We start from the raw sequence: 19,785 nt of genomic DNA on the forward strand, positions 1-19,785 counted from the left end.
TTTCTGGTCTGTGCTTTAACACACTTGATGCAGGCGATTGTTACTAATAAAATTATTTATGATGTAAATTGGTAACACTTCTTTTTCCTTAAAAAAATATTTTTAAAGAAAATGTTCATTTCACTCCACAATTGCGCACCTAGTTCGCATAAAATCCAAATAAAATACACTGAGTTTTGTAGTTGTAATGCTACAAAATGTGAAAAGTGTAGGAATACTTTGCAAGCAATGTATATCTAATGGAGAAAAGGCAGAGCTGATGGGATGTGAAGATGTATTTTCCACTTAATTTTGATTAAATTATCAATAAGATGAACAACATATTAAATAATAATGCGTGAAAGCTCCAGAAAAACTGCAAACGGGCTGCTAATGTATTTTTTCCTTCTAAGAGGTTTTATTGAGAATACAAAAAAAAGAAAAACAGGTCATACTGCATTCTGTAATGTAACAATGTTCATGAAATGTCATAATTTCCCCTGAGAAATAATTATTCTGCATATTTTCTGACTTTAACTGGTCATCTGTTCATTGATCATCCTATTTGTGATAACAAATTAACCATCGACTGGAAGTTAAGGACCTTTTACTTCCAAATGGTCTCTTTAGCCTTTTCAGATGAGTCCCGGACTTAAAGCCAAAAAGTCTCTCAGTTTGGTTGTGAAAGTTTTACTTATGGGACTGAATAATTCGCTGAGAGGGAAGTCCATCATGATTTTCACACATTCAGAATTTGTCAGCAGCAGAAATATATTTAGAGAGAAAGTTTCTAATTTCTGAAATGTGCATAGTCTCTCTGACGGTTGTGTCTCTGCTGCGGACTTGCAGTAGGCCGCTCTCCAGAGTCTTTTCACCGATCACCACAGTGAAGAGAACGCCCATCTCATCATATCTGGAATCAATTTACAGAAAAACACAAGTGATGATCCATAGTTTCTGCATTTCTCCTGATAGTGAACAGAAAGACATTTCAACACTAAGAGGCATTTATTTACTTGGCATTCAGAAGCTCTAATGATGTTGGCACAGCTTCAAGATATCCGGGCCACGCAGAGATCTTAGCTTCCAGAAACTCCTGCAGAAGGCCTTCACACACCTACGATAAATGTTCAAGCAATTAACATTCTTCCTTTTATGCATGCTGATTAGATCATTTCATATTCCGGGATCAAAGGTCAGCAGAATAAAGATCTGACCTGCCTCAGTTCCACCGTGGCTCCCTTGCCAATGTCTAGAGCCACTTTGACAGGAGCCAACACTGGATGCAGCTTTAAAACCTAAAACAGAAGCAGAAAACTGGAGGTCACTAAAAAGAGAAGTATTCCAGGTGAGATGCGGCGCAGCATCACCTTTCTCTGCTGCAGCCTCTTTTTGCCGTCTTCTGTTCTGAGCTGCTGGAGTGAGTTGGACAGGAAAGCCATCGCGCCGCGGTCCATGTTGCCGCTTACAGACACAACGTGGGGAATGGACTTTCGACCATCTCGAGTCTGGAGCGCAAGCAGCAAGTCAGAAAATGGTTACATGTTATCTGAAACAGCAGAATAAGATAATAATTTAACCTGATGAACTTAAAATATTTCCCTGCAGTCTTTTTTTCTGAATGAACTTTAGCTTCACCTTAGAAAATGGTGGAAAGCTGCAAAAACAGAAAAACTTACCAAGTATTTTTAGTCTAGTTTCTAGTACAAATATCTTAATACAGTTGAAATGAGAGAAAGCTGACAGTTTATGTTTGATTTGGGTTGCATCACAGAGTTAAGAATGAAACAGCATTGCAGAAAGAACATGGGGAGAAAGAAGGACTAAAAGATTCAGGCTGACCTGCAGTTTGGTGCGGATGCCCTTATACGTCTGCAGCAGCTCTGCGTCTCCTCGGCACCCCAGCGTCTCCAGGGATTCGAGGCCCCACGGAAACTTGTACAAGATCTTCACCCCACGAGACGTTTTCTCTTCAAGCTCGTTTTCAGGCACCTCAGTGCTGCTGAAGTCAGAGGGAGACAAGGCGAACTGGACGGGTTGAAAGGAAATGACAAAACAAAATGGATGACGTATGATAAAGTCTGAGACTGAAACAACCAAAGAGTTGTTAATCTGATCATGATCGTGTAAGCTCAACATCAATATTTGGTAAAAAAAAAAAAAACCTCTTCCTCTTTCATTCACTTTATCATCAACATATTCTGGAAAGTCTAAATTCAAACAATAGTGTCTGATTTTTTTTATAAATTTAAACATTTCTGGGCGTGCCGTGGTGGCGGAGGGGTTAGCGCGACCCACATTCAGGCATACGTAGCCTCGACGCGGCCGTCGCGGGTTCGACTCCCGGACCCGACGACGTTTACCACATGTCTTCCCCCCTCTCCTTCCCCCTTTCCTGTCAGCCTACTTTGAAAAAAGGGACACTAGAGCCCATAAAAAGACCCCTTGCGGGGAGATAAAAAAAAAAAAAAAAGAATTTAAACATTTCTGTTTTCATATTATTTCAACTCATTTCTCAGCAGGAAGTTTTCCCATTGTCTCTTTTATCTGAGTTTCTGTCAACACTCACCTTCCTCCACCACTTCAGCCTGTGGCGGGCCCAGTGATCCAGCCACTGGGAAGAAGAGCGAGGAGAGCAAAACCAAACCAGAGACGTCTGGGTGACCTCAGCGGAGCTGGCAGGAAGAAAGAAACGAGTCAGTGAAACTAAACAGACACTTGACATCTTGTGGAAGCCACAGCCAGAAAACCATCATCTCTATTCTAGAGCTACAAATGTGTCTGTAAAATCAAAATCACTCATCTGATAAGTTAATTAAAACCACAACAAGTGCAGTCATAAAATCACTTGTTGATTCCTCTAGATACTGTAGGTTCTCAGCCACAGGTGAAATAAATTTAAAGATGTTAGGCTTGTAATCCGAGGGAGTAACGTAGGGCTGGACAATAAATCAACATCAACGTATTCTGTGACAGACACACGATCAATATCAGTAGATAAGGCATCTGATAGAATTTCCAATAATTCCACTGAACTGTGAACCAGAACCACACAGCATTCTGGGGAATGTAGGCAGAGAAAAGACGTAAGCTGCTCAACCTCTCACTGCAAAGCAAAGTTGGTGGAATCAACTAACTCACTCATTCTTTGGTTACCTAGCAACAACCTGTTCAAGTAATTGGCGCAGCAGCAGTTACACGCTTCCTAACTGCTTAAAAATAAAACAATAACAGCATGGGATGAAAACTGTGGACAAAACTGTTTGAGGTTACACCATCAGTTGGGCAGCATTTCAGATATTTGGAGTATCTGAAGCCTCACCAACCAGAGCCATCTGAAGGCTGGAAACACAGACCGGACTCAGCCAGGCCGAAAGGAAGCTTTTTGTTCACCATCTCCAGAGAGGGCGCAAACTGCTCCAAGGCACCTGTAAACACATCGTGAGTTTTACAATAAATCCTCGAAGCACAAATTTACAATGGTGCACTAGGGCCATTGTAGACAGAGAAACAAGAAAATAAAAGTTTCAATTTTCACCAAGAAAAATTTAAACTTTTTTTCAATTTGTGAGACTGTTAGATTAATTTCACAAATTTTCAAGAAAAAAAAAAAACTTGGACATTTCTGATTTTGAAAGGCCAAAAAAAATTGCTAGAAGAAGCTCAGAAGGTTTCAAGACTAAAAAAAAAGTTGACTTTTGGAAATTTCAAAATTTCTCATTTTTTTTTACAAGCAAAATTTAAACTTTGCAAACTCAGAAATCTCCAAGTTTTTTTCTGGAAAATTTCTGAGATTAAACTAAGAAATATTTCTAGCAGATTTTAAACTATTCAAACTATTCCAACAATTTATCCCAGAACATTTCTGACCTTTTAAAATTTCCCATTTTCATCTAGAAAATATATTTTTTAACTTTTCAAACTCAGGTGTTTCCAAGTTTTTCCTAGAAAATTTCTAAGATTAATCTGAAAATTTCTGTTTTTTCTAGCAAACTTAAAATTTTTCAAACTCAGAAAATTTCAGGTTTTTTCAAGAGCATTTCTGAGGTAAATCTCAAAATTTCTCAGTAATTTCTAGTATTTTTTTAAAATTATTTTTCAAACTCATAAACTTCAAGTTTTTTCTAGCAAAATTTCAACTTTTCAAAAGTTCAAATTATTTTAATTATTTAAAAGTTATTTTAACATTTCTCTAGAAATCTTCTGAGATTAAGCTAAAAAAAATATTGAGTTCTTTTGGCGGAAATTTGCTCCTTTTTTCTATATACATTGTGCAAATTTCCAAAACGTATGATAATTATAGGAGGATGCATTGTTTCTACCTTGAAGTAAACTTGTTCTCACAGATGGAGAGCTCAGCAGGAGCCTGTTCAGCTTCTGGATCAGCTGCTCTCTGCTCAACTCAGCCTGATCCAGTATCTGCTGGAAACGTTCAGATTCAATAACCCGGGCTCCTCCAGCTTCTCTGTCCGGGCTGCTGCTCACAGTATTCACCCCGAACACCCAGGCCCTGGACCCGGTCACCGAGTGCCACCACTGCTGCAGCAGGTTCCTCCTCAACTCCACGCCCAAAGGTCCGTAGCTGCAGCTCCAGCCTCTCCGGAACAGCTCCGAGTTGCTCTCTCCGGGAGAAATATAGTATCTGTCCGCACAGAGCTGCAGTAAAGTCCGGACCCGGTCCAAAACATCAGGCGGTGCTGTGTCACAATGTCCTCTGGTGCTGTTCAGTGGAGATTTACGCTGTGACAGGACGCAGCGTCTGGCGCTCAGAGTCAGCATGCTGAAGGTGGAGAGTAACCCCGGCCCAAATATCAACCTAAGTCAGGAATAAATTATGATAAAGTCATTTATGTGCACCTTCTGTGCCACACTTACTCCTAAATCCTGCTGTAAATGTTTCCTTCAAATATTTGAAGGAAACATTTGCGGATGACGAACAAAAAACAGCTCCGAATGTAGCGAAGCTGAGCGGCGTCACAAACCGCAACATTTACGGTTTTTACGGTCTCTGCTCTCCCGGTGCAAATGCAGCTATAATATCTGGAAAAAGGATTGTAACATACAAAACAACTACATCAGGGTCAAGTATCTATGGAGATACATGCAGCGTGCTTTCCAGATCCGGAACTTAATGATGAACATCCGGGTTATGACGTGAGAGAATCTGGTTACTAAGCAACGAGAAGTGGCTTAACGGTAACATATTTCCAACGCTCTGCCTAAAATGTATTGGCAACCAGTTTGATTTTAATAAAACTATTATAATTTCTGCCGCAATAATACATATTGTCTGTAGTTAAAATTATTGTATTACATATTTTATAGTCAGTAAACTCGAATTAGTTTAAGTCTGATACCATATTAGCCATAGTCATGGCAACTAGTAGTCCACAGTAAGAAAAAAATAAATAAATACTGTGAATATTCAGAAAATTTTATACATAAAATTAGCAAATTATTAAAATATACTTCATAAAATACATGTAAAAACTGGACTTTGTGTGTGTGTGTCTACGTTATGTCCTGGCTCTCTGCAATAGGCTTAAATTATTTTATTTGCATGGTTGTGTAGATTTTGTGACTGTTGACTAATTTGTCAACACAGTATAATGTGTATTTCTACACATTATATTATGTAGAAATATAACATTGAACATAAGTTTTTAGAATTGTAAAGGTTACCAACCCTTTATTCAATTAAAAATGTCAAATATTTAATCTGAATTGGACGTTTCAGATTTCTTTAGACCATGAGCTTAAAATAAAGACAATTAGCTAGGAAGGTTCTTTGAAGATGTTACTGTGTCCCTGTTGAATCAATTTCTCTTTTCATGGCAAGTCTAGTAAGAAAAACAAGATGCATGTCTACAAAAAGAAGACTAAATGTTATGCTATTGTTGTGTTTGCTGAAAGTGATCCATTTACATACAAATAGATCAACCTAGTCAGAAACAGTTCACATTTTATTGCAAATCTTGAGGAAAAAAAATCTGAAAAAATTACAAGCAAGAATTTCAGCCAAATTAGTTTTAATATTTATAAACCGTGGTGTGAAGGAATCCTCTTTTCAATGTGCAATTATACAAATAAATGTCTCCTCTTATCCTTCACACACCTGACACAAAAAGGTTTTAAGAAAAGTATCTAAAAACATCCCCACTCCCTTAAATATTAAACACAAGTCAGACAAGATTGGATTTTCTTATTTTTATTTAAAAGGGACCCTGGGCACCCTTCAGATACAATTTTCATAACATCACTTTAAACTGAAAGTGAAAACACAAGATTACCTAGTAAAAATAAATTACTGAGGAATGTAACAAAAAAAATCAAATAAAATAAAAAATACAGTCCAGGAAAAGTGCAGCAATCATGTTTACACTATGGGAGACTTATGATCCCATTTACTCATCTGGGTTTACTGAATAATTCCAACCATGCTGTAAGCAAAACAACGTTAAACAAATACAAAGAATAATATGAGAATCATACGGTAAGATTTCAAGACTCACGTTGGGGTTTGATAATGTGAATTTACAATATTTACTGAGGGAATGGCGGCGGCATCGGGTAGGGCACCATCGGTGGCGGCGGCGGTGGCTGTTGGTTCTGTGGCGGTGGCTGAGAGTTGAAGGGGAACGGCGGGTGGTTCACGCCGTTCTGGGCGGGCCTCTGCATACCGCCAAACTGAGGGGGGCCCTGGAAGTTCTGGTTACCAAAGCCGCCAGCGCCGCCTTGGTTTGGTGCAGCGCTAAAGTTACCCTGTCCGTTACTATTGCTGTAATTGCTGTTGCCATAGTTACCGCTAGAATTGCTATTGTTGCCTCCATAATTCCCACCGTTTTGGGCTTTGTTTCCCCCAAAGGCAGTTTTCGGGCCGTTGCCGAACCCTCTATCGCCGTCCCTGTCCCTGTAGCCGCCGCCGCCACCGAAGTTACTTCTGCCGCCTGAATACCTATCGCGACGGTCATCCCTATAGCCACCTCTTCCCCCCCGTCCGCGACCTGCATCAGTGGAAGACAAAACAAGAGACAGTGATGAATAAATTAAATCTGAAGATGCAGTGTTGAGATACAGAAATATGCCAATACATTAGAATATCAAACATTTCAGGGTTTTTTTAAGTTCAAAATGGAAACCCCACTTATAGATACATTATATGAAGTGACACAGAAAGACTGTTTACTAATTTTGATGAATATGGTTCATAACTAAAGGAAACCCAAATTTCTTTATGCATTTGAATTTTTATGTCATACAGTGCACACACAAATTGAATAGTGTATAGTGCACACATTCTTATGTCATATATGTCATACAGTGCACACATATGACATAAGAATGTGTGCACTATGCACTACAATTTTCCTGGAAAATTACACTACAAAGTAGACCTATCAAAATTAAACATTTTGACAAATTTGACAAATTTTCACAGGCCTATTGATAATTGTCCCAGAAGTTATTGCAATAAACAACAATATTGTTGTTTTGAGACCATTTTCAAGTAATATAATGGTAATGGTATAATAATGCAAGACCACATTCTGAAAGATCAATAAACTTTAAATTCTAACAAACATTTAACACTGGAATTGGAAGAAATTTTAAATATCCAAAATAACTAAACAAATCAACATGAATAAATAAATGTAATTATCTGAAAACAAAATTGTCCTTCAAAAAAAAATAAAAGAAAACAAAGGACTAGTTAAGACCAAAGCACCAGACTGAAAACTAGTTTTCATCATCCAAATGGAAATTAGTAAGGTCATTTTAATTTATCATGCGATTGATGCATTTCTTGTTTAATGCGACAGGTCTACTACAATTAGACCAATTTAATAAAGAAATCTAACTCCACAGATTGTTGTATCAAGGCATGTCTATGGAAGGTTGAGTGGAAGGAAAAACTGGTGGGAAAAAGGGGCAAAACAGCCATAAGGGGAATTATGATGATAAGCTTATTCAATATTCTTTTCTGGGGGAATTGCAGTTCATGCGCTACAATGGTCACATTCCTTATGTTAAGCCATTTCAGAAACTTTCTCTGGGATGAGAAGTAAAGTACTGGACTGGATAAAACAGGAAGCAGTTACGTCACCATATATTTCATGCAAAAAAAACCTAATCAATAATTATCAATAAAGTCAGACGAAATGCTGTCTGTCAAAGCAGACAGCTGCAAAGCCAAATATACCTGTCCAACGTGCTGCCTCTGCAGATTTTAATCAAAATGAAAATGGGAAAAAGTAGCCAAACGATAATAAGTGCATACGCGCGTCTTCCTTTTGTAATATCGTGATATATTTTTCAGCCATATTGTCCAGTTCTACACCAAGTAAAGAGACAATTTTTTTCCTCACTATTAGAAGTTAAATCAGACCAAACTTCTCTTGTTTTAGGTTAGTTAGAATTACAAAAATTATTTCAATTTGCTAAATGCCAGAAAACCTGGTGAGAATCTTTTTTTAGAGACTGAATTGTTTTGTTTTCTTTTAATTCAGAAGTTTACATACAGGATATACCCTTCCCTTTCCTTACTGTGAAAGTTAAATAACCCACAATCCAGCAATACATCACATTATTGAACAAATGACCAAAACTTTCCCTCCCCCTCCTGAAACACAATTAGCAACAAGATGGCTGTTAGTATCAGCTTAGATTTATTTGTTGGACCAATACCGATGTTAATAATGACAAATACAGCTCTATAAAAAATTAAGAGACCACTTGAAATGATCCGTTTCTCTGATTTTATTTTTATAGGTAATATTTGAGTAAAATGAACATTATTCTTTTTCTCTATGAACTATTGACAGCATGTCTGTGAAATTCCAAGCAAAGATTTAGTATTTATTTGCAGAAAATGAGAAATGGTCAAAATAACAAAAAAGATGCAGTGCTTTCAGACCTCAAATAATGCAAAGAAAACAAGTTCATATTCATTTAGAAGCAACAATACTAATGTTTTAACTCAGGAAGAGTTCAGAAATCAATAATTGGTGGAATAACAAGGAGGTTTTCAATGCGGTTCAGTGCAGTGGACTCTTAAGTTTTTTCCAGAGCTGTATCTTGACGTTAGTGCCGATATATTGTGTGTCCTTAATAACAAAGCCATAAAAAGTTTATTACCTACAAAAATTGGTAATTTAATTTTTGTTTTAGTTTACCTCCTCTGTCCTCTGCCATCTGGATGAGCTTGGGATTGATGGCCTGGTTAGCCTCGCGCAGCACAGAGATCAGGTCGCTGGCCTGTTTCATGTTGTTGGGGGTGAAGAAGGTGTAGGCTGTGCCCGTTTTTTGACTGCGGGCCGTGCGGCCAATGCGGTGGATATAGTCCTCGGAGGAGTTAGGGTAGTCATAATTGATGACAAATTTCACATCCTCCACATCTGTGAAAGTGTTGCAGTGTGGCAAAACAATACATAGGAGGCCACAGAATTTTGCACACCACAACAGCCAGATCAGAGGGAAAAGTTAGCAACTTGTCAATGCTGAGGGGAGAAAAGTGGTTATTTAGCTGTGGAGGAAAGAGATTAGAGGCAACAAAGGAGTGTGTAAACATCTATTCCATGGGAATACTACTGTGGGAAGAGAGAAACGATGCACACTCCTATTGCTTACCCTAATCAAGAGTCAAAGACAGTCTCCCTTGACTACAAAAGGGAGTAAAGATAGATTTAAGTCTTACCATAAAAGGAGTATGCATTCACTAGTCCTTTCCCAATGCAGCGAAATCCCCCACATATTGTCAAGTGACATCCAGGAGCTTCTACGCAGTTAGGCCAACCATATGCACTGGGACCTCCTCATGAGCCAATATAGGACCATTGAGTGGTACATTTTTGCAGGTTCAGGTTTTTCCCCAGTACACTCTCATAAGAACCTTGATATTAAAGGCCGCACTGCACGTCTTGCCAAGACAAACTAGACTATGCACCAATTAAAAAACGGGACCCTTTCAAACCACAAACAAAAGAGTCCCAGCATTGACACTTGCGGGACTCCGACGCAAGCATAAAGTAAAGCCCTCCCCCCACTTCATCAGTTTCATCGAGGCAAGATCTTCCAAGAAGCCAGTGTTCACTTGAGAAAATGTCTCTCGTTGGCAGGTCTCGACATGACTATAAAACGCAGGCGAGGGAGGAACTTTGGTTTTCAGCTTTCTCATTCTCCTCTGTTTAGATGTTCCCACTAGTCCCTCAACACATGTGCCAGGTCTCAATTTTCAGAGACAAAAAAAATTTCAAAACTGCTCTCTCCATTTCACGAAATCCAGCACGAGAAACAAACCAGCTGTCAAATTTTGACAAGCTGACCCCCATGCTACATGAAACGAGTGCCTAGAGATAATGTTTGTTCCAAATCTCAAACAAAGTGACTTGCGTAACTGCAACCTCTTACACAACATGCAAGGCCAATGTCACAGCATCGAGCATATATGTATATTTTCGTATGTTTGAGTTGGAACCAGCTGGATGGATACTTGTTGGGTGAAATCCATGGACAGAGAACAGATGTGTGTGTATTTCAACAACATATCAGAGACAAAGGCTTAGCCACGCAGCCTTTTGAAGATCACTGGCACACAAGAGCTTTCACCTCTCTAGGCCCACTGGGTGGCAAGCCAGTGGAGCAAATCCAATATGTCCTCCTTCTCCCTCTCGAGGCCTGGGACTGTCATGCCTAGCGCCTGCCACAAAGACTGCACCTTAAGGTGAGGAAAAACTCAGAAAATGCATAGAGAAGTTAAAGAAAGCAGAAAACTTTCTTTAAAATAAGGAAAACACTGATAAGTGGAGCAACTCAATGGCATACTGACCTAAACCACGGGAAGCCACGTCTGTAGCAATCAGAATTGGGGCTTTGCCAAATCTGAACTCTGTAAACAAACAGTTTCAATCAGCCAACAGATGAATCTGGACACAGTTTATATTCTATTGCTTTAAAGCTGAGGCATGCTACTTTTATTAAAATATGTTTTTCTACATATTTGTTAAAACTGTCACTATGTCCTGACAGTATAGTATGAAACAGATAATCTGTGATCATCTGTCTTCTCCCAGTACTAACTACAGAAATACACTGCTGAGTCAGAAACAACCGATCACAGCAGGGAGGCGGGACTTAGCGCTGTCAATCACCCTTATGAACTGCTGGTTCTGCCATGAATGCTAAGGCTAATTAGCATGGCCATCAATGACAGCAGATAGACAGTTTTCCTGCAATATTAAGTTGTTTCTCCACCATAAATACTATGGCTGAAACAATTCCTCGAATAATTCGAGTACCTCGATTATTAAAATTCCTCGAGGAAAATGTACCTGCCTCGAAGCTTCGTTAACTTATGTTTCATGTTTTTTATCCGATTACTCAATTAATCGTAAGAGTAATCGATAGATTACTTGATTATTAAAATATTAGTTTACAACAGCCCTAATAAACATATTGAGTACCGCATACATGAGTTTGATTGACAGCGCCAAGACCCTCCTCCTGGCTCTGATTGGTTTTCAGTATCAATCTAACAATCAATATCAGATTAGGGAGGAGCTGGATATTTTCAAAGATTATCTGTCTCACATTATACAGTCATGATATGGTGACAGTAAAACAAACATTGTCTTTAACAGTTACAGACACCAGCTTTAACATGAAATGTAAAAAAAAAACAAAGAAAAATAAAAAATACAGCCTTACCATTAAGAACCCAGTCCCTTTCTTGCTGGCTCTTGTCTCCATGGATACCCATTGCTGGCCACCTACAGACACAGATAACATAGAAACCCTTTAACTTAGGCAGTTCAAAATTATTCTAATATACAAGCTAAAAAAAGGGAGCAATTTTCACCTAAAATAAACCATACACAATACAGCTGGAAACGGTATAAATCCTCACCCATCTCTTCTCATTCTTCTGGTAAGTTCATCACAACGTCGCTTGGTCTCCACAAAGATAATGGTCTTGTTCTCCTTTTCGCTCATGATCTCCTCCAACAAACGGATCAGCCTTAAAACAGCAGAAAATAAAGTTTTAACTGATCAAATCTACAGTAATAATCTTTGCAGCAATATGATGGGAAGCAGATGTGAGGGTGCTATAACCGGTTTCCTTTAGATCTATTTGCTTGTTTGTATACCAACTCATCAAATGTGTCTTTTCCATCAGACCGGTTTCAGTGCATAACAGTTTCTAAGCAGCAATTCTTTGTATTTCCACAAAGACAAAACCCCTGGTTATATAACCAGGAGCTATCCCAGCCCAGTGTGCTGAAGGATTCACTGAAAGAGTAGCCGATTAAAACATGCCTCGTTTAAAACTCCAGAGTTTTGTTTCATTTTTGATTTGTCTAATAAAAACAAGCAGCAAAAACAAAGCACAACAGTGACATGTTAGAATAACAGATGCCGACTGTCCCCCCCTCTTGTTTATTTTTGAGGAAGTGAATCTTTTCGTATCACCAGGTGGTGCTACTAAATTCTGTTCTAAAAATGTCTCCATCACTGGTGGATGCCACAGGTAACCGTTTAAAACCGGGTTCTGATGTTACAGCGTTTATGTGCTGGGATACTCCAATACATATTATGGTGGTTGAACTGTCTTCATGCACTAGAGTCCCTCACAAAAAATAAAAAAATAAAACAGAGAGAGGATTAAATAAGAAATAAATGAGAGAGAAAAAGCAACCTGCTTCCATACCCAATCAGTTAAGAATTGACTCTAATGCCAGTAAGGGTTAAGAACTGCAGCCTCTTTGGTGGAAAAGCTCAGTTTTCTACTCACTTGTCCTCCTTCTCCAGGTCATTGCAGACATCAACTATCTGCAGGATGTTATGATTGGCACTGAGCTGCAATGCACCAATATTGATCTGGACATAGTCCTTCAGGAAGTCCTCAGCCAGCTGACGAACCTCTTTCGGCCAGGTGGCGCTCCACATCAGAGTCTGACGATCAGGCTGATAAAAAAAAAAAAATTATAATGTCAATTCTACTTACAGTTAAAAAAAATAAACTGAGTGATTCGTTCATTTCTTGCGTGGCAGTGATGCATCTATGTTGAAGCTAACCGTCTCCTCCATGAAAGGCAAAACTCACCCGAATTTGTTCCACTATTTTGCGGATCTGAGGTTCAAAGCCCATGTCCAGCATGCGGTCGGCTTCATCCAGCACAAGGTAGGTGCAACGACGCAGATTGGTTTTACCACACTCCAGGAAATCAATGAGACGGCCTGGAGTAGCGATGCAAATCTCCACTCCTTCAATAAAAACAACGACAGTGATCAATAAAAACACATAGGAGTTGTGTTTACATCAGAGCATTAAGAAAGTAGGCCTACCCCTCTCCAGGTCCCTTATTTGTGGCCCTTTTGGCGCGCCACCATAGATGCAGGTACTCTTGAGACGAGAAGCCCTCCCATATTCAGCAGCCACTTGTTGCACCTGCTGAGCCAGCTCCCGGGTCGGGGCCAGAACCAAGCACTATGGAAAACAGAATCACTTCAGCTAATCAACCACATTATTAGTCAATTACTTCAGTCACACACAGCTGACGTTTACATTTAGTCTTCATTCACACTGCAGCCTGAAGTGACCCAAATCTGATTTTTTTTTTTGACTTAATGCGACCTGTCCCTGATCTTTTTACGACAGTCTGAACAACACAGATCACATTTTTTTGAATGCGACCCAGGTTATATGTGGTCCTAAATCAGATACATATCTAATCTTTTAAAAGATGACCCGAGTCTGAACAACCAAGTCACATTCATCTGTCATTAACGTCATTGATAATTTACAAATGTCACTATTCTGCATCCTGATACGAGCAAGAAGGAACAAAAACAACCACGACTGATGATAATGAGGATTAAGTTGTTAATGTTCTGCTCTGGTTGAATAACAAATTTAAAGTTATAAGATATGCTTCACCATTAGCATCCACGTTAACTTCAACAATCACTGAGCTCACTGTGTGTGTGTGACATCACTGCACCCTCTACAGGACACTTTCAGGTCATCTCCAGTTCACACTGGAGAACACATACAGGTCGCATAAACAGCTCTAAAAAAACTAAGAGACCACTTAAAATGATTAGTTTCACTGATTTTACTCTTTACATGTATAAGTTTCATTTTATTCTCTGAACTACTGACAACATGTCTCTGAAATTCCAAGCAAAAATTTTGTATTTATTTGCAGAAAATGAGAAATGGTCAAAATAACAAAAAGGTGCAGTGCTTTCAGACCTCAAATAATGCAATAAAAACAAGTTCATGTAGAAAAAACAATACTAATATTTTAACTCCGTAACAGTTCAGGAATCAATATTTGGTGGAATAACCAGGAGGTTTTCAATGGGGTTCAGCGCAGCGGTCTTTTTACCAAAGCTGTTATATGGAAATGTGAACAACCATACAAAAATATTCAAATTTCACCAAAAATCAGAACTGGGTATTAAAGCCTGGAATGTGAATGTACCATTAGATTAAAGTTTAAAGTTCTTTGTTCCTATATAGCAACAAAAAACATCATAGACAATAACAGCTCAAGGCGTACTTACAATGGGTCCGTCTCCGTGCTCCAAGAACGGCTGATGTTGGATGTGAACAATTGCCGGCAGAAGATACTAAAAAAGTTTCATGAAAAAAGATGCTTAACACCCAATGCATGTCATCAGACCCCACTTTCTTACATTATCGTTTATCATGATACATTTCTTATTATAAGACTTTGATTTATTATTGTCATGATAAAATCCAATTAATGTTTTTTAAACTCCCCAAAACTGTCCAAATATTGTTAGCTTTGCTACTTTCTCTAGTTTGCCTAATGAGTGATCAATAAATTCAAAAAAAATATTAAATGCAGTTATTTTGTGCAGTTTTGTGACACAAATCACACTTCTTTATGTGACCAGTGTCCTAAAGAAATGCGTATCTTTTTCAAGAGCAGTATTTGTGTTTGTGGGGAGAGTTGTCTAAAAAAAGAAGTTATAAACAGTTCTTATCGTCACCTTTATTTTTATAAGAGTAGTACCACAAACTGTCATAAGACTAAGTTCATATTGCTCATTCCTAAGCTAAATATGTTAAACTTGCACTTAAGAAGGAAAGATAGTACTTGAAGGAAGTAAGAAGCGATCACTTACAGCAATGGTTTTCCCAGAGCCAGTTTGAGCGATGCCCACCATGTCTTTGCCGCTCAGAGCGACTGGCCACCCCTGGGACTGGATTGGAGTCGGGTCAGTGAAGTTCTGCTTAACAATAACATCCATGACATAGCCTGAGAAAATGGGACATTCAAGTTTATTTACTGGTAGCATGGCAGAACGTTTGAATATATCGGGAGTAAATAATGTCAGAATTGGTTTGAGTTGTTTTGGAGACGTTTTGGCTCACTTGGAAAAGCAGCTTCATGGAATTTAACGATCGGTTTGGGACAATCTCTGCCTTTCACTGTGACTTCTTTGCTTCTCCGATACTCTTCAACCTCTTGCTGAAGTTGGAAAAGAAAAAACAGGAAAGACGAAATTAGTTTTTCACTCTGCTTCTACAAAATAAATTCACTTCGACTTACAGATCGCAGAGGTAAATCAGAAACTCTGAAACGAATCTCTTACTCACCAGAGGTCTGTGTGTGACGTCCGGGTGTTCCTGGTAGAAGTTCTTCTGAAACTTTGGAAGCTCATCCAGGTTCCAGTGTCTCTTCCTCAGCCTTTCTCCGGGGTTTCCAAACTTTCCTGGAGGAGGGCCTCCCCTGTTGCCTCCTCCACCGCCACCAAAACGAGGAGGGCCGCCACCATAACTGAAGAAGAAACAAATCATTTCGTAAAGAAAAAAAATAACCGTTCATGTCAAAGTCTAAAAAATATCATTTATTTGCCGTTTTAACAAAACCTAAATTTGAAGCTGCATGTCAGAAAAAATATATTCAACTGTGAAACTGTTGCTAAAAATTGCAATGACAATATCAGCTAAGAATAACATTTGGTAACATTTTATTTGAAGGGGTGTGTGGAAGACTGACATGAAACTGTCAAACATGACATAACAGGGGTCATGAACATGAAGGAATCTTCATGAATGTTTACACCTGTTGTCACAAAGTGTCATTCAGTAAATAATGCATTAAAAGTGTCAACTTTGCATTGAAAGTGTCATTTACTGAATGACATTTCATGACAACAGTCAAACATTTATGAAGACTCCTTCATGTTCATGACTGCTGTCATGTCAGTCTGATGCACGCCCCTTAAAATGAAGTGCTGCCTTCTTTATATAAACGCATTTTTCTGTGTTTATATAAAGAAAATTGGTATAAAAGTAAACTTCAGGTTTGGGAGTTCATTCAACTGGGAAAACATGTTATCAATATAAAGAGTCTGAACACATGAAAATAAATATTTTTTTCCAAGACGTCCTGCACACATTGGCATCGCTATGGCAACTCCACATACTGTGCAGCTTTACTAATGATGTCTATGGACTGATTTGGGAAAGACCTTCCACAGTTGCTAAGAGCTAGCAAATCGTCCAGCTCTCATGCCAAGTAATAAATCTTAAAGCCCAAAAGCCAGTCCCTGTCGGTGTAATCTGTGATAACTTCAGCTGCAGAAGCAATCTATGAACAGTTCATATTTTTAAAGACTGGTTTATTGTTGTTCAGACTAAGGAGATTTGTATGAACCTTAGTTTTATAGCACACTAACTTTTTAATAAATTCAGATGTAAAGCCATTATGGATTTATTTCTGTTTGCCAATACTCAATGTTCTCGCTGGGGAAACATTGAATTCAAGCATACTGCAGTGTGGATCAGAGACAAGGTTCCATACCATACCAACTTTATTTATGAAGCACTTTATACATCGACAGGACCAAAGTGCTATACACAATCATAAAATACAAAGCATATTATAAAATAGAAAAGGTGTACATTTTGATTTAAAAGCTTGTTCTTACCAAAGTAGATCTAAACTGGTTGTGTGATAAAGTTCTCATATTCAGAGTACCTCCTTATTGCATCTGTTATGAGAGTAGTTCATTAATAAGACTTTCTAGTTGTTCAAAAAAATTCTCTATATCTTCTCTTAGCAGATGCAACCCATTTGCAGCCATTGTTACACTTATGACTATTCCTGAAGTAATTTTAACCAAATTGGTGCATCTGTTGAAATGTGTTGTAAGGCAAATGTTACCAAATCTATCACACCTTAGAGCATATTATGATAATTATATCAATAGTTTTTTTTAGCAATATAAACAAATGGAAAAGAGGCCAAATTTGGAATGTTTTGATCCGTCAAACAACCTGCTTTCATCACCCTTCGTCGGGAAATAGATTGTAGCTATTTTTACGTTTTTTGTTTTTTTTACGTAACAAGATAAACAAAACACCAATCTGTAATTTTAAATGTTATTTTCTTGATATAAATGGTTGGAAGGGGGAAATTGAATGAGGTCGGGGCTTGCGTTGGTGTAATTACTGGATGTAGCGAACAAACTGACCGGGATGCAACATGGTGACCTACTTAAAAACACGGTGAATTAAGGGAGGGTCGCTTTGCCTCCAGTAAAATACATTCAGATTGAGAATATTGTGTATGAAATGAGCCTATTTGCCAGGCGTTTTTGCCCTGCAAACACAACCGCAAGATAAGGGCAGACTGCGTCACAAGGCCGGGGAGGAAACAGTGGAGGCTGCCGATCAGCTGCAGACACAAGGCCTCCGTTTGCTGCCATTTTAGCTCCGATGACCAAACGGTGAATATTTTCCAGGCTCCGCGAGCCGCACGCGTGCCAACGGTCAACCAAATACAATTTAGTACATGAATCTCACTTAGTCACCCAGTATTAATAACTACTCTAAACGTCCATGATTTTTTTGTGTGTGTGTGTAGAAAACGCGGCCGTGAAACCGACGTCATCAGTGTCTAAACACTGAGCTGCGAAACACAGAGAACAATAACTGACGACAAACTGATACATACCCTCTATCTCTGCCCCGGTCTCTGTCTGAAAAGCCAGGCATTGTTTAGAAAATCGCTGCGGAAAGGTAAATTAAGTCAAAAATATTGTCAGTCGGTCTATAAGTCTGGTGAGCGATAGGGCTGTTAGAAGAACCGGGTGAAAAGAAAATGCCGGCCGGCTCACAAACACAGACCATCGAGGCGGAAATGACCTCAGAGGCGGCGACTTACATGCATATCCATCCGCGTCCGAAAAACATTTGTTGTGGTCCTACTTTGTACCTGAAATTACCATCAAATACGTTCCCCTCTTGGCTTTATGAATGGTGATGATATTTTACCAGTAAGCTTAATTTGTGATACTCAAGTTCCTTTGGAATATATATGTAATTTACAAAATAAATGCAAACAAATTAAATCTGATGAAGTTGAAAACAGTGAAACAGGAAAATGCACCAAAGGTTGTATTTCTATAACTGAAGTCAAAAATTTCATTTGGAAATTAAATCAATACAAACTTCATTATGTTCCTGTTTCAAGTTCAAAAACCAGTGCAACTTCCCAATGGGTATGCTCAGTGATCACTGGAACCATTAGCAGCAAAATAAACAAATAATCTATTTGTTTGTCATTTGCACTTTCAAACACTTTTCAAACACTTTTAGTAAGCATTGACATGTTTACTAAAAGAGGGTTAGCCACAACATGTGACTGATTTATTGAGATACAAATGATTAGATGTGTGAATCGATTTCTCTTTACTTCAGGTATCAGTTTATTAAAGGTAGCCATATTAGATTTTGAGGTCAATGTTGATGACTTTCCTACTTAGAATTATGAATTTTATGATCCTTTTCATTTAATCTTGAAAATGTCAGCTTCTAAGTTAAACTGGATAATGTAATTGAACCAAACCTTTCACTCAGTCATGCAGGGCCAATTTATTGAGTTATGACAGCACAACAAACTGAAAACAATAAACTGCTTTTTCTGTTTGTATCAAAGTTTTAAATTGTGTGTTTATCGAGTTTTCTGAGTTTTAACTTGATAAAACAGTTTGAGAACCTGTGGAGGAGACTGTCTCTTTGCATTAAACCAGTAGAAGAGCCTATCAACACTCTCCCCAGAGGCCAGTCACTTCCCCAAGCTGGTATCAAGTCTGCGGATGAGTTTGTCCCATTTTGGTTTTTCACTTACTTCCCCTTTCTGCCCATTCTGATGCTTGCTTATGACGATAGAAAGCCATGTTCACCACATCTAGATGCCTAAATGTTTTGGGTTGAACCCAATGGTTGAACCACCTGATTGGCTGAAGCAAGTTTTGATGTTAAGTAATTGAACGGTTGACCTTCAAAGTGGCCTATGGGTGTTACAATTAGCTGTCTGTTGTGTCTTTTTATGAAATCCGCACACAGCTTATTATACTGTAATGTTTTGCACAGATTGCACATTTATTTGAACGGTAATGGTGCTAATGTAACATTTTGTTTTCTACTTGTGAAGCTGAGATTGAAAGAAAATCCTCATATCCAGCAAAAATGGATGCTGTCATTTTGGACAGTTTGCTTCTGCACAGTTTTATACTTTTGCAGTTTTTGGTCCATTTCTTGACTTTTCCAGGTTTGAAGAGGAGCTCTGTGCTTTTCTGCTGTGGTTTGTTTTGGCACAAAATGGAAGTAAGTGACGTGGAAATTGTTCCAAAAACAGCAGGCCTCAGTCCCAATCCAAAACATTTTCTTAGCTGATGTAAATTATCTCCTGTTCTTTCACCTGAAACAGAGAAACACACATTTTTTAAAACCCCAAATTTCACAAATAGAAAATTGAAAGATTT

General features: G+C 38.5%; 2 protein-coding genes across 5 annotated transcripts; both read right to left on the reverse strand.

Moving 5' to 3' along the window:
• Positions 1 to 383: 383 nt before the first annotated feature.
• On the reverse strand, positions 384 to 5,100 carry polg2 (DNA polymerase gamma 2, accessory subunit). 4 transcript variants are annotated; one of them, XM_005797546.2, is made up of 8 exons: positions 4,302 to 5,100; positions 3,302 to 3,407; positions 2,549 to 2,654; positions 1,822 to 2,007; positions 1,350 to 1,487; positions 1,197 to 1,277; positions 996 to 1,096; positions 384 to 892 (listed from the first exon to the last, which is right to left on the reverse strand). In XM_005797546.2, the coding sequence occupies exons 1-8, from the start codon at positions 4,756 to 4,758 to the stop codon at positions 727 to 729; spliced, it is 1,341 nt and encodes a 446-aa protein (XP_005797603.1). In that variant the 5' UTR covers positions 4,759 to 5,100; the 3' UTR covers positions 384 to 726. The 4 variants fall into 4 exon arrangements, with proteins under 4 accessions (XP_005797603.1, XP_023188955.1, XP_023188954.1 ...); XM_023333187.1 differs by having other exon boundaries at positions 801 to 892; positions 1,201 to 1,277; XM_023333186.1 differs by having other exon boundaries at positions 801 to 899.
• A 1,071-nt stretch (positions 5,101 to 6,171) lies between these two features.
• Positions 6,172 to 18,152, reverse strand: LOC102236733 (probable ATP-dependent RNA helicase DDX5). Its single transcript, XM_005797486.2, has 13 exons — positions 17,973 to 18,152; positions 15,608 to 15,788; positions 15,383 to 15,479; positions 15,133 to 15,266; positions 14,545 to 14,610; positions 13,321 to 13,462; positions 13,079 to 13,239; positions 12,767 to 12,939; positions 11,882 to 11,992; positions 11,683 to 11,744; positions 10,805 to 10,864; positions 9,153 to 9,374; positions 6,172 to 6,983 (listed from the first exon to the last, which is right to left on the reverse strand). Exons 1-13 carry the CDS (start codon positions 18,011 to 18,013, stop codon positions 6,523 to 6,525), a joined length of 1,911 nt encoding a protein of 636 aa, XP_005797543.1. The 5' UTR covers positions 18,014 to 18,152; the 3' UTR covers positions 6,172 to 6,522.
• Positions 18,153 to 19,785: the final 1,633 nt, after the last annotated feature.

Source organism: Xiphophorus maculatus, chromosome 5 (genome assembly GCF_002775205.1).
Source record: "Xiphophorus maculatus strain JP 163 A chromosome 5, X_maculatus-5.0-male, whole genome shotgun sequence".
Classification (NCBI taxonomy): domain Eukaryota; kingdom Metazoa; phylum Chordata; class Actinopteri; order Cyprinodontiformes; family Poeciliidae; genus Xiphophorus; species Xiphophorus maculatus.